General features: G+C 43.2%; 1 protein-coding gene across 1 annotated transcript in view; it reads left to right on the forward strand.

The window, feature by feature from the left end:
* Positions 1-12,743, forward strand: part of MAMDC4 (MAM domain containing 4) — a 35,573-nt gene that overhangs the window by 12,220 nt on the left and 10,610 nt on the right. The window contains exons 10-20 of the mRNA XM_075186308.1: positions 1,512-1,600; positions 2,689-2,847; positions 2,997-3,081; positions 3,656-3,748; positions 5,220-5,309; positions 5,726-5,857; positions 6,032-6,162; positions 7,090-7,195; positions 7,952-8,059; positions 8,765-8,896; positions 11,316-11,437. Coding sequence (XP_075042409.1) covers positions 1,512-1,600; positions 2,689-2,847; positions 2,997-3,081; positions 3,656-3,748; positions 5,220-5,309; positions 5,726-5,857; positions 6,032-6,162; positions 7,090-7,195; positions 7,952-8,059; positions 8,765-8,896; positions 11,316-11,437 — 1,247 coding nt within the window. The remainder of the gene's footprint in view (positions 1-1,511; positions 1,601-2,688; positions 2,848-2,996; positions 3,082-3,655; positions 3,749-5,219; positions 5,310-5,725; positions 5,858-6,031; positions 6,163-7,089; positions 7,196-7,951; positions 8,060-8,764; positions 8,897-11,315; positions 11,438-12,743) is intronic.

Below are 12,743 nucleotides of genomic sequence, written 5' to 3' on the forward strand. Positions count from 1 at the left end.
TCAGCTGAAGACATTACAACAAGGTCGTACGAGGGAGACAAACATGAGGTCGGTGGTCGAGCATGAAAGGACAGTAGGTGCAAATGGGGCAAGAGATGAGATAGTAGGAGAGTTTAAGGGGGTATGGTAGGCAAGAATGAGGAGGTGAGTTTTGAGGGATCGTTTGATTGATTGAAGGTTGGGGAAGAGTCTGGTGGGGCGAGCCAGGGAGTTCCATAGGTGGGGAGCAGCGCAGGAGAAGTCTTGGAGACGGGAGTGGGAGAAGGTAATGAGGGGTGAGAGCCTTGTAGGTGAGACTGAGCAGTTTAAACGTAATTCTTGCCAGCCACTTCTGTGGCAGAATTCAACAGAGATATGGGGCTGGATTTATTAAACTGCGGGTTTGAAAAAGTGGAGATGTTGCCTATAGCAACCAATCAGATTCTAGTTGTCATTTATTTAGTACATTCTACAAAATGACAGCTAGAATCTGATTGGTTGCTATAGGCAGCATCTCCACTTTTTCAAACCCGCAGTTTAGTAAATATACCCTTTGGTTTCAGACCAAATGACCAGATGTTAGGCCAGCAGTAATATTATGTGCTATTGTGTTATTAATAATATAAGTCTCCATAATAGTACAACGGCTGGTCCAGCTTCTGTCCCCCATCTTTTTGGAGAGACGCCCCTGAAGCTCCAGCAGGTGGCAGAACCATTTTACATTTTAACTTTGTTAGCAGAACTGTGCTCTGTGTGAGGCAGGTGCATTGGCTCATTCCAGTTCATCAACGTAGATCTTTAGGGTGTAAATAAAATGTTTTTATGTTTTTTTTGCCATTTTTATATTCCTTTGGCAAGCTTTCTTAGGAAAACAGGAGTTCTGATAGACATTCCCTATTCTCTTTAGACAAAATGATCTACTGGTTTTATAACGTGAAGCAGCAAAAACATAGTAATGACAAAAATGACTGTGTTACAGGTATTCTATAAAAGTGACATTTTATTGACCCACTTTCTACTTATTAACACAAGTAAGGGGAGGAACAGAACGACAATATAAGAATACAAAGAGGGACAATCCTCAAGACAAGTAAAGGCAAAATATCCTCCGTGATGTGTACAGTGTTATATTAAATAGCGCAAGGAATGCACATTCTCCACTACGTATTGTGGGCAGCGCGGTGGCTCAGTGGTTAGCACTTCTGCTTCACAGCGATGGGGTCATGAGTTCAATTCCCGACCATGGCCTTATCTGTGAGGAGTTTGTATGTTCTCCCGGTGTTGTGGGTTTCCTCCGGTTTCCTCCAAAAACATACTAGTAGGTTAATTGGCTGATATCAAAATTGACCCTAGTCTCTCTCTGTCTGTATGTCTGTGTATGTTAGGGAATCAGTGGCGCTATATATAAATGGTGATGACGATGGGGTGCCCAGGCCTGGGTGGCTGTACAAGGGGAGAGTGGGTGGCCTGAGATTTTGAGAACTCCCCACCTATGCCCAGTTGACATTGTGTATTTTCTTACTACATTTCAGGTTACTTCCTGCGAGCTAACCAGAGCACCACTACTTCCAGCAGACTGAACAGCCCCCAGATGCAGGGAAACGGCAGCCTGGCGTGCTACGTAAGTAATATCCACAGCTGTCCCCAAAGGAACCATAGATATATTTTTTTATGTCATATCCACTAATGGACTATAAGACGTTTTGCATATAAGTGTCAACATTTCTGCTGCCTTTTGGTGAAAAAAAAACCCCACTTCAACATTGTGTCTAACCAATCTACTTGTTATGTGTTGGCCAACGTGTGTCAATTGTATTTGAGAAGATAGAAGTCTGAGCTTTCAGATGACCCCACCTCCCGTCCTTCACTATTGTCTACAAGAGAAATTGGCAGGCAGACAGGACTACTGAAAATCATTTATTTTGTCGTAACACTATTGTTAGACTCCTCAGAACAAAACAAAATAGTATTAGCTGTAGAAGATAAAATGTTGTTTTCATACAGAAGGGCGTTAATTTTACATATTCATAAGCTTACTACGCTGTAATGATGATAGGTGATTCATGTCTACACACTAAACACGTTTTACAAGATTTACCTTCAGATCTGTGCTCTTCATCTGACATAACCATCGGCTGAATAGAAGGTGACTCTGCACACTCCATAGAGATCTATGGACACTGCCGGTCCTGAGCGCAGACACGCTGCAGAATCGGAACGACATTGTTCCATCGTTGAACACGTTTTTTGTTTGGTTTAAATATCAAATGAAACAATACGATGAACTTTGGAACTATAATCGTTCATCGTTGCAGCGTACACATTAATGCGATATTGGGCCGAATAGTTGTTTATTGTGTGATTTGTCCGATAATCGGGTGCAAATCCCAAGAAATTAAACGTCCACACAGTATCTTTTTCCTTTAACTGAGGTGGTTGTTATATAAACAGGGAAAAATACTGGATAGTATTCGATAGTTCCAGCTATCGTTTCACAAATAACTTGATGATTTCATTCTTTTCCTACTGGAATCTATTCTTTGTCTTATGTAGAAGACATATGGCAAATGCTGACATATAAAAGAATATTGGCATGATTAACTACATTATTACGTCTATAGGCGTAATGTCGTTTCATTACTGACCGAGAAATAATTCTGGATCTAGCGTTGCGGTTGCGATCATCCTTTCACGTGTCTCTTCTTGCAGCTTGTGTTCTATTACTTCCTGGAAGGTTCAAACAACACTTCACTGGTGGTCAGTTACCAGTCCTCAGCAAGTAACAATATAGTGTTACAGAGACGGGGACAGAGGGGCTCTGTGTGGCTCAGAGAGAAGGTCTCTTTTCCGGATTCCATAGTGTTCCAGGTAAATCTATCTTTATCCCCGTGTACTGCTCCGGAGATGTGATGATCTCCACAGTTTCCCAACTGTTGATAAGTGACAGAGAACACTCCACATGGAATTGGTACCGGTGTTCTGCTGTAATATGGTAACTGTGCTCCTCTCCATCTCAGATTATCATTGAAGGCACCAGTGGTGGCAAGCTGGGGACTGTGGCTCTTGACGATCTTATTCTATCGCCTGGGTGTAAAGTGAAGGGTGAGTGCTCCATGGGAACTGGGAGGGAGAGGATCCTATTGATGGTTAGAAAACAGATGTGTCTGTGGATACACAAACCGGGAGATTTTCTGTGTGGGATCAATATTGGAGTCTTCACACCCTAAACACACGTGGCTTCTACTTCCTGTTGGCTCCTTTAAAAAGGCCCACTAACTCTGGTTTTTATGTCCATTTTGCTAATGTAATTATTAAGAGATGGCCGTATGGACAAATATAGAAGTATATATAAAAGTGATAGCACAGCATTCACCAGACTGCACTTGTTTTTGTCTCTATCCCATAAATCTCCTATTCCCAAAGCCGGTCAGTCTTACTCATGTGTGTCACAAAACAGAGAGGTAGAGTAGCCTTGTCACATGGTGTGGGCCACACATATTTAGGGAGGGGGGGGTGGTATCACAGCTCTGGGGTCATGGGCAGGTTGGAGGTCCAAAAAATCACGTGGTACCTCGTGCCTCCCGTTTATGTAGGTGTCAGGTCCAACTTTACATCTTTTAATTAGGTGTTCTATGTTGTTGGCTTCAGTCTTCAATGATGTGAAACTTTTCTGCAGGGAGATCTAATGAGAACTTCATTTCGAGGACATCATCTCCAGTTACGGACAGGGCAGTCGGCGGTGTCAGAGAAGCTTGCAGAGATGTACCAGGTGAGAGAAGGTCACATATCTCAGCAAATTACTAAGTAACTGCCAGGGTTAACAATCCTTGAAAAAAAAATTCAATGCAAATTTTCCAAAAAAAAAAAAAATAAGATTGATATTGGGGGCCTGATTCATTAAGGAACGTAAATGCCGATACGGGCCATATTTTGCATAAAATTGCTCTGCGCATACCCAGAACCGGACCATGCACCAGGGAATACAGCAACATCCAATTCATCTCCAAGCGCAAAGGATCCTTACTACAGCCTATAATTTTAGGGAGGGGAACCAGACGGGGAAGAGGTGTTTGCATGTATTCAATGTACACTAAGGGCATGCCAGGCTCCAGCGCATGCAGCAGCATCTGATCCAAGCATTGGGCATTTCACAGGTACACGTTTTTCTGTCGTATCACTGGCTCCATCTACAGGTCAGGTGTAAGTACCGATTACTAGCAATGACTGTCGCGTATGTCTGCAATCAATAGCAACTGTAAAAATGCCTTTTATTTACAGCAGACATTCATAACATCCTAATACGTGTATTCTATGGGGAAATTTAAAAAAAACAAAAAGCTTTTTTCCTGTGCGTTCATTGGGGGAAAAGATTGATATATAGAGAGGGTTATAATGCATTGCAGGGTCTGGAATTGTTGGTAGTGAACAGTACAGACAAGCATCGGGTATATGGTAAGTGTACAAACTTTCTGCAAAAGAAAACTCAACTCAAGCAAGCGTCCTCCTCGGGGACCCCAAACTTACCATGCAATCACTGTCGGAATAGACACATTCTGACGTCTGCAGTGTGCAATACAGATGGTTGTTAACAGGAGGAACGGAGTGAAGACAGCGTGTGATTGGACAAGTACTGAGGCTATCCAATCAGGTGCTGTCACTATCCAGTCAGGTGCTGAACCTATCCAATCAGGTGCTTCACGGCTGTTTATATTGCTGTTTGCCTCTCCAGGCCTCTAAAGTCAACAGGGCTGAGTAAATGTGGTGATTTACAGTGGTGAGGTAAGGGCAGGGACTCACACTGATTGGGCAGTACGGTGGCTCAGTGGTTAGCACTTCTGCCTCACAGCACTGGGGTCATGAGTTCAATTCCCGACTATGGCCTTATCTGTGTGGAGTTTGTATGTTCTCCCCATGTTTCCTTGGGTTTCTTCCGGGTGCTCCGGTTTCCTCCCACACTCCAAAAACATACTGGTAGGTTAATTGGCTGCTAACAAATTGACCCTAGTCTGTGTATGTTAGGGAATTTAGACTGTAAGCTCCAACGGGGCAGTGACTGATGTGAGTGAGTTCACTGTACAGCGCTGTGGAATTAGTGGCGCTATATAAATAAATGGTGATGATGATGATTGCTACTAGGATAGAAGGAGGGGGTTCTAAGGTGAAAGGAGTTTGCTTCATAAAAGTTTAAGTTTGTCATTATCTGGATTTTAGAATAACTTTTTTCTTTTCTATTTCTACAGAAAAATTTGATTTTCAGAGGAGTGCTGAAGGATGGACAGATGTCAGTATCGGGGGGCTAAGGTGGGGGCATGATACAGAAAGCAACAGAGGTAAGAGCCCCATACTCACTGTTTATTACCGTACACACATGAGGAATTACTACGGGTATTTCCAGCTGGTAGCCTGAAACATAAATGGGTCCCTCAAAGTCCCTCCTGTGGCCCCTCGTTCCTTCAGGCCTTCATGGACTTTGGTATATTATTACACAATGTTTTTAGCAATATTCAGCCCAACCTAACTCAGCAGACAGAATTATGCTGATTGAAGAGGAAAACAATTGAGACCATGCTGGAACTTGTAGTTCTACCACGACTATATTCCCCTATACCAGTGTTGTTTGATACCTTATGTTGCCTTATGCTCACATGTGCCGTGGGCCGCTATATAACGCACGAGGTGCCCAGATTTATACAATTCATGCTGATGATATCTTTATTTTACTATATGTGATCTGTCCTCTTTTCAGGGTCCTACCTGTCCGTGCTGAAAGCAGAGGGGAATCTGAAGACCCATGCTGAGATTCAAAGTTCCCTGTTATGCCCTACAGGACCTACTTGTGTTCTTAACATGACTTATTACTTTCACAGTGGCCCTGCAGGTACGTTAGATTGGTTTCATGTTGTAATCTGGGATTCAGATGATCTCATCTTTCAGATTCCACCTGTGTGGCCCCAATCATGTACATGGTACAGATCTACAACCTGATTGTAAAGATTACCTTCATCACAGAGGAACCGGGATCTGACTGTATGTTTTTGTCTTTCTGCTACAGGCTTCCTCACTTTACGTGTGTGGGATCCAGACTTGGACACGCATACAAACGTCTGGCACAACCAAGGAGAGAGAAGTACAACGTGGCAATCTGTCATGATCCCTCTGGGAGAGAGACTGCAACCGTTCCAGGTACAGGCGTTAGAGGATGCCTCCCAACATTCCCGAAGGCTGGTCAAAATAAGCCACGCCCACATTTTGATCAACCCCTGCCCACAAATTGGCAAACTTGGACATAACTCCACCCACTTTCCTGTTAAGTCCCACCCCTTTTGTGGCCTTGAATCGGGATGTCCCGTCAAAATCAGGAAAGTTGGGAGGTATGACTAGAGGGAGATAGTTTATGTCACTTCTTAAACCACTAACCTTTACCTGTGCATTGGACCTCAGACAGAAACAGTTATTGCTCCTGTAGTTCCTCCCACACCTCCTCCAAACAGCTTCATATTAAATCTGTGTAATCTATCTAATCTACCTGTACCTAGTTATACACAAACCTAGATTTTGTATTTTCAGTACCACAATATTTAAAATAGATCAAGAGGATGGTCATGGGGTGGAGAAGGGCATTCCGTTTCACAGGGGGGCTGCATGGCATTTTCCTATCCACAAATGGACGTGACTTTTTTGGAAACACGTTAGGTCCTAGTAATCAGACGTCATCCTATGTTTTAAATAAAGCATTTTTTTTTATTTCTTTTTTACATTTCTTAATTTTTGATGCTCAGCAATAAAGTATAACAATACATTAACAGAACCAAGTAAGTAAAAAAAAAACACCATGTTTTAACAAAGTCACAGTGCAGACTGACTAGTGGTAGCAAACACATTGTAAACTGGAGTATTCCTGAATATGACTCACTTTTTAAAAAAGGGTATGATGGTTTTAGGATATGGAAGAGGGGGGGCAGCACTAATTGTAGGATTACAGTCTTTTATCTTCCTTCATAAAGAGGGAAAGCAGGTGCCTGAACACCTGGATGTTCTGAAGTATGTGTAAGAAGATAGACTTAGATCTAAGTCTCTGCTGGTCTGAGAGTATTTTTATCCTGGTTTTAGTTGGTGTTGGATGGATCTGTGGACCCTCGTCCAGGAGGTGACTGGGGTGCTACAGTGGATGAAATACAGTTTCTAGGCTGTGACAAGAAATCAGTCAATGGTACAGGTAAGAGAAGTGGAAATCATCACTGTAGGGCTCATTGATCTATGTGGGAAATTCAAGCTTAGAAACCAATCAGATGCTTGCTTTGTCTACCATGTATTAGACAAATCTAAGCTAATTGCCGATTGGCTGCTGTGGTTCATTGCAAATTTTGCACCGAAATGCGGAGGACATTTACGGATCGCACAATATCCGATGCGGAGGGAAGTATTCAGCTTCGTTTCTCAATTGGAGCAAGTGCGCCAAGAATGCCACCAAAGTCCATCAGTTTCTGTAGTATAATGGCAGTTTGCGGTGCAGTTTTCGCTGGCAAAGGGAAGGAGTTGGGGTGGAATCGGGACGTTCCGTTATAAACGCTGAGTAGGCCGAACCGGTGAGCCAAGTTTTACGGAGCAGCTTCAAAATAAATTTTACATACATATTTGCAGCGTGCATGCTGTGCGCTTTGTAATTGACCACCATTGCCGTTGGGCAATGTTTTGTACCACCAATCAAATTTTCCTATGTAGTATATGTTAGTCTTAATCTCTTTTATCACATGGAAGTGGAAGAAAGATTTCATGGAAGCTTGTTTGTAGCCAATTGTTCTGTCTGTCTTAGTATATAGCGCTAGATCCCTGCAGTTGCGTTAGTCAATCTTACGCTCATTAATCAAGAACACAGAAGAATGTTTGCCATGCGTCACAGTAAGCTCTCCATATAGGGGACTTTTGGTCAGAAACGTTGACATTCACAACCTGTTGTTTATGACTTTTCTAGAGTCTGTGACCTGTAATTTTGAGACTGGACTGTGTGGCTGGTACCAAGACCTGACGGACGAGATTGACTGGAAGCTGGGGACACTGTCTGACCACACAACAGGCCAAGGTAAGTTCCTCAGATCTATCAACTCTGGGGAGATGCTTGGTGGCTGGTCACCAGGCAAGGTGATCTAACAGTGCTGGTCACAAGGTGAGTTTCTTGGCTCTAGAAGTAGTGGATAGACTTCCTGCCAGCTCATAGGCTGAGATGAGTTCCTCAGATTTAACAGTGCAAGAAAGAGATAACTGTGACTTATAGCAGTTTGTGGAGAGTTGTTGAGATCTAACATAGCTGGAAAGAGGCATTTCAGGACTGATCAAAGGCTGAGTTGTATGCCCGAGATCTAAAGTTCCCAGAGCTAGCATTGCTGATGATAAATGAGTTCCTCAACTCTAGTATTGCTGGACACAGACTTCCGTTGTCCGACCATAGGTCGAGGTGAGTTTCTCAGGTCTAGAAGTGTTGGTGGAAGCTCCTGACTGATCACGAAAGAAGGAAAGTTCCTCAGATCTCAAAGTGCTGGGGAGAGATACAACAGCTGAGTTCCTAAGATCTACCCATGCTCGATAGAGTCTTCAACGCTAATCATGGGCCAAGGTTAGTTTTTTTAGATCTAAAAGTGGTAAAGAGCCATAGCGGACTCCTCCTGACTAGTCACATAGTGATGTGAGACCATTGGATCTAACGGTGCTCGGTCTCAGTTACAGAGAAGAGACTTTGCCTTAATAGTTTCCTGTGTATTGGAGTGTAATACTCTTCTGTCTGTCACAGGTCGTTATATGTATGTGGAAGGTGAGTCACGCATGGACCATGGTACAAGAGCACGTCTGGTATCTTATCCACAAATCCCCTCGTCGCCGCAGTGCCTGACGTTTTACCATCGAATGTTTGGCCCAGATACAGGTGAGAGCTCTAAAGCCATTCTATATATCAGATTCTTCAGCTGATAATTGCATGGCCTGAAACCTGATTTTCATAGACAGATTTTATCCTATTGTTTTATAACAGCTTAGCTATTTCCCCTCGGATGTCCTCTCACCACCTAAAACTCAAACTTGAAAAAAAATAAGCCAATGTTTCCACATCCCTCATTCCTCAAGCTCACTACCTAGTTGTCATCCTTGAACTCAGAACTGTATGTATGTTCTCCAGCTTCAATCTCCATCTCAATCCTGTATCATAGAAACATCTCCAGAATGCACAGATATAATGTGAAATTCCTTTCTTACTGGTTCTCCCCTAAGCAAACCTTCACCCTCACAATCTATTTTGAATGAAGCAGCTCCGCTCCATCTGTCTCTACATTGGTTGTCTTTATTTTACAGAATCCAATATAAAATCCTTCTACTAACGCTTAAGGCCACGAAACTGCACCAACATCTCTTTATTTGTCTCAAGATACATCTATGCTCTGCCCAAGATCTCCTCCTCTCTTCCACACATTATCAGTTCCCCTTCCCAGTTACAGGATTTTTTTGGGCTGCCCCCAATCCCTCGCTCGTATGACAAGTCTTTTCCCAAGCCTGCAAACCTTCAAGCATTCCCAGTAAATTCTCCACAGGCAAGCTTATAAAATTCCCAAACTACCCTCTCTTAACCTTCCTAAGCTATTCTATCCGAATACTAATCCATTACCTAGTTCTCTCTCTTTATTTATTCTCTTTCTGCACTCAAACAACTTACTGACACCCAAACCCACATTGCTGTGTGACTGGATCATTTAGGTCCACTAAGCACTTTTTTCCTTTGGAATCTGGCTGCACCAATAAGCAATGTCTACCACTAAATCGCTTGTATCAAACTATTTTCCTATTGATTGCAAGATTGTGAGCTAGGTCCTGTTTCTGCTTATTTGTTAATATCCAGTCTTGTTTTATTACTGTGTTTGTTATCAATTGTTAAGCGCTGCGGAGTATTCAGGTGATGTAAATAAATAAGTAACACATTGAGTTTCCTGCTCTTTCTGGAGACTACATCACCAATTGTGTCATTAACCTTTTATTTCTTGGACCGATCCTATGTCAGTGAAGATAACTGTTGGTTCCTTAACCACTGGGAGCCAGTAGAACCAATAAAACTTAACTTCCTCCTTCTAGCTCTTGACACTCCTGAGACAGGAAGTAGAACTTAGTTTTGTTTGTCCTTAGATTTTGGGGATGATATCCAGTCTCCTTCTACTTATCCGGTATTCTGCAACCCTTTCTTAGGTAGACCCACAATGCCAGAAGTCCACAGGATCTCTCACCCACTTCTTGGGAAGATCTTCCCCTGCTGAATTCCACTGTACTAGTTACTGGAGATATGTTGGGAGAACCGTTCTGAAACAAGCCAGAGAAGGAACCGTAAATAGGAGACAGTGAATAGTCCTGACCCGCAGAACTGCACAGTGTCCTATCTCATCATCTGCTCCTTACAGATTGTCAGCAAGTGATCTGTTGTGCATTGCTGCAAGGTCCACAAACCGACATCATCTAGTTCCTAACTCAGCCCAAGGGCTCAGCCAATGACTGTCTCCACCTTATGTTAGTAGTGGAAACCACCCCACATTCTCATGAAACCACTTCAATGGTATCGAGAATTACAGAGACTTGTCACAAATTATCGAACCGACTTGCTCTGGTGAACTTACAGGCTGGACAATCATCATGGCAGATGCAAATCCGCTTTCTAGGAAGCATTAATGCACACTCTGACCTGTCTGGATTGTTAGTGTCAAGACGAGTGTTAACTTCACATAAATGTGTTTGAACTACTGTTAGTCTTCCTGGCCCTCACTCACTGGAAAGAAAACCTTCAGGCTCATCCCACTCACTTTCAGCCGGAATGTGGTTGTTGCACTGATAGATATTCCAGGAGTGACCACAAACTACCATTGTTCTGAACTAGGACATGAGATCTACAGACTCCGTTCATCGACAGTTTGGTCATTCAATGGCAGTGCCTGCTGGTCTATCTTTTCACCAATAAGGATTCTTCCATGGGGTATGTGGAAGCTAAAGACAGAAACTGCTCAATCAATTCTCTGCACTGACATGATCAAGGCTTCCATTTGATATTTAGATCTGAACAGATTTGTGGTCATTGCTTATTGAAACGAAAGCCCACTTCCTGTAGCAGAGGTGTTTAATACTAGGAGAAGGGAGAATCAATCTTACGTTGTATGGGTAGGGAAGGAAACGATACCTCAGTCATCTGCATGGCATTATGGGCAACCAAGAAAAGGATTTTTATTGTTAGCAAAAAATAAATAAAAAAAAATGTTCTTTTCTGGACACTTTCTTGTAATGATTCCAGGCTTTGTTCTTGCTCATGTCCCATCCAGGCACTTTGAACCTGTTCAGTAAATACGATGGGGAAGAAGAGAGGCTGATTTGGACAAGCACTGGAACCCATGGGAACCGGTGGCAGCGAGAATCTGTTACTCTCGATAACAAGAAATATCAGGTACTGTAGCAGTTGGAGTTTTGTGGAATCATTGAAGGGTACTGATTCATTATACTTTAAAGGCTGATCAAGAATATGCTCCCTCACCATAGTATGTTATATTCTGTTTATGCAAAGGGTAAAGAGATTTAAAACAAATGACGGTGTTTTCAAAGTTATAAAAGTGGAAGCTGTCAAAAAGTAAAAAAATGTCTCCTATAGTATGTAATGAGGCCACTAGCAAGGCAATTCATTTACTCATTCCAGGTAAGTGACTTGAAAGGAAGGTAAAACAAATGATTTGCAGAGTAGTTTTGGTCATATTACAACCTGATTGTATTCCGTGAGAATCCCTGCTGCATTCCATGAGAATCCCTGCTACATTCCTTGAGAATCCCTGCTGGATCTCGTGAGAATCCCTGCTGCATTCCGTGAGAATCCCTGCTGCATTCCGTGAGAATCCCTGTTGGATCTCGTGAGAATCCCTGTTGGATCTCGTGAGAATCCCTGCTGGATCTCGTGAGAATCCCTGCTGCATTCCGTGAGAATCCCTGCTGGATCTCGTGAGAATCCCTGCTGCATTCCATGAGAATCCCTGCTACATTCCTTGAGAATCCCTGCTGGATCTCGTGAGAATCCCTGCTGCATTCCGTGAGAATCCCTGCTGCATTCCGTGAGAATCCCTGTTGGATCTCGTGAGAATCCCTGCTGCATTCCGTGATAATCCCTGTTGGATTCCTTGAGAATCCCTGCTGGATCTTGTGAGAATCCCTGCTGCATTCCTTGAGAATCCCTGCTGGATCTCGTGAGAATTCCTGCTGCATTCCTTGAGAATCCCTGCTGGATCTCGTGAGAATCCCTGCTGGATCTCGTGAGAATCCCTGCTGCATTCCGTGATAATCCCTGCTGGATTCCTTGAGAATCCCTGCTGGATCTTGTGAGAATCCCTGCTGCATTCCTTGAGAATCCCTGCTGGATCTCGTGAGAATTCCTGCTGCATTCCTTGAGAATCCCTGCTGGATCTCGTGAGAATCCCTGCTGGATCTCGTGAGAATCCCTGCTGCATTCCGTGATAATCCCTGCTGGATCTCGTGAGAATCCCTGCTGCATTCCGTGAGAATCCATGCTGGATTTCGTGAGAATCCCTGCTGCATTTCTCAAGAATCCCTTCTGGATCTTGGGAGAATCCCTGCTGTATTCCGTGAGAATCCTTGCTGCATTCCTTGAGAATCCCTGCTGGATCTCGTGAGAATCCCTGCTGGAGAAACATTAAATTTTTGAGGTTTTAATGGTTGTTTCACAGCAATATTCTGACTCTCAAGTATAT

Source organism: Mixophyes fleayi, chromosome 9 (assembly GCF_038048845.1).
Source record: "Mixophyes fleayi isolate aMixFle1 chromosome 9, aMixFle1.hap1, whole genome shotgun sequence".
NCBI lineage: Eukaryota > Metazoa > Chordata > Amphibia > Anura > Limnodynastidae > Mixophyes > Mixophyes fleayi.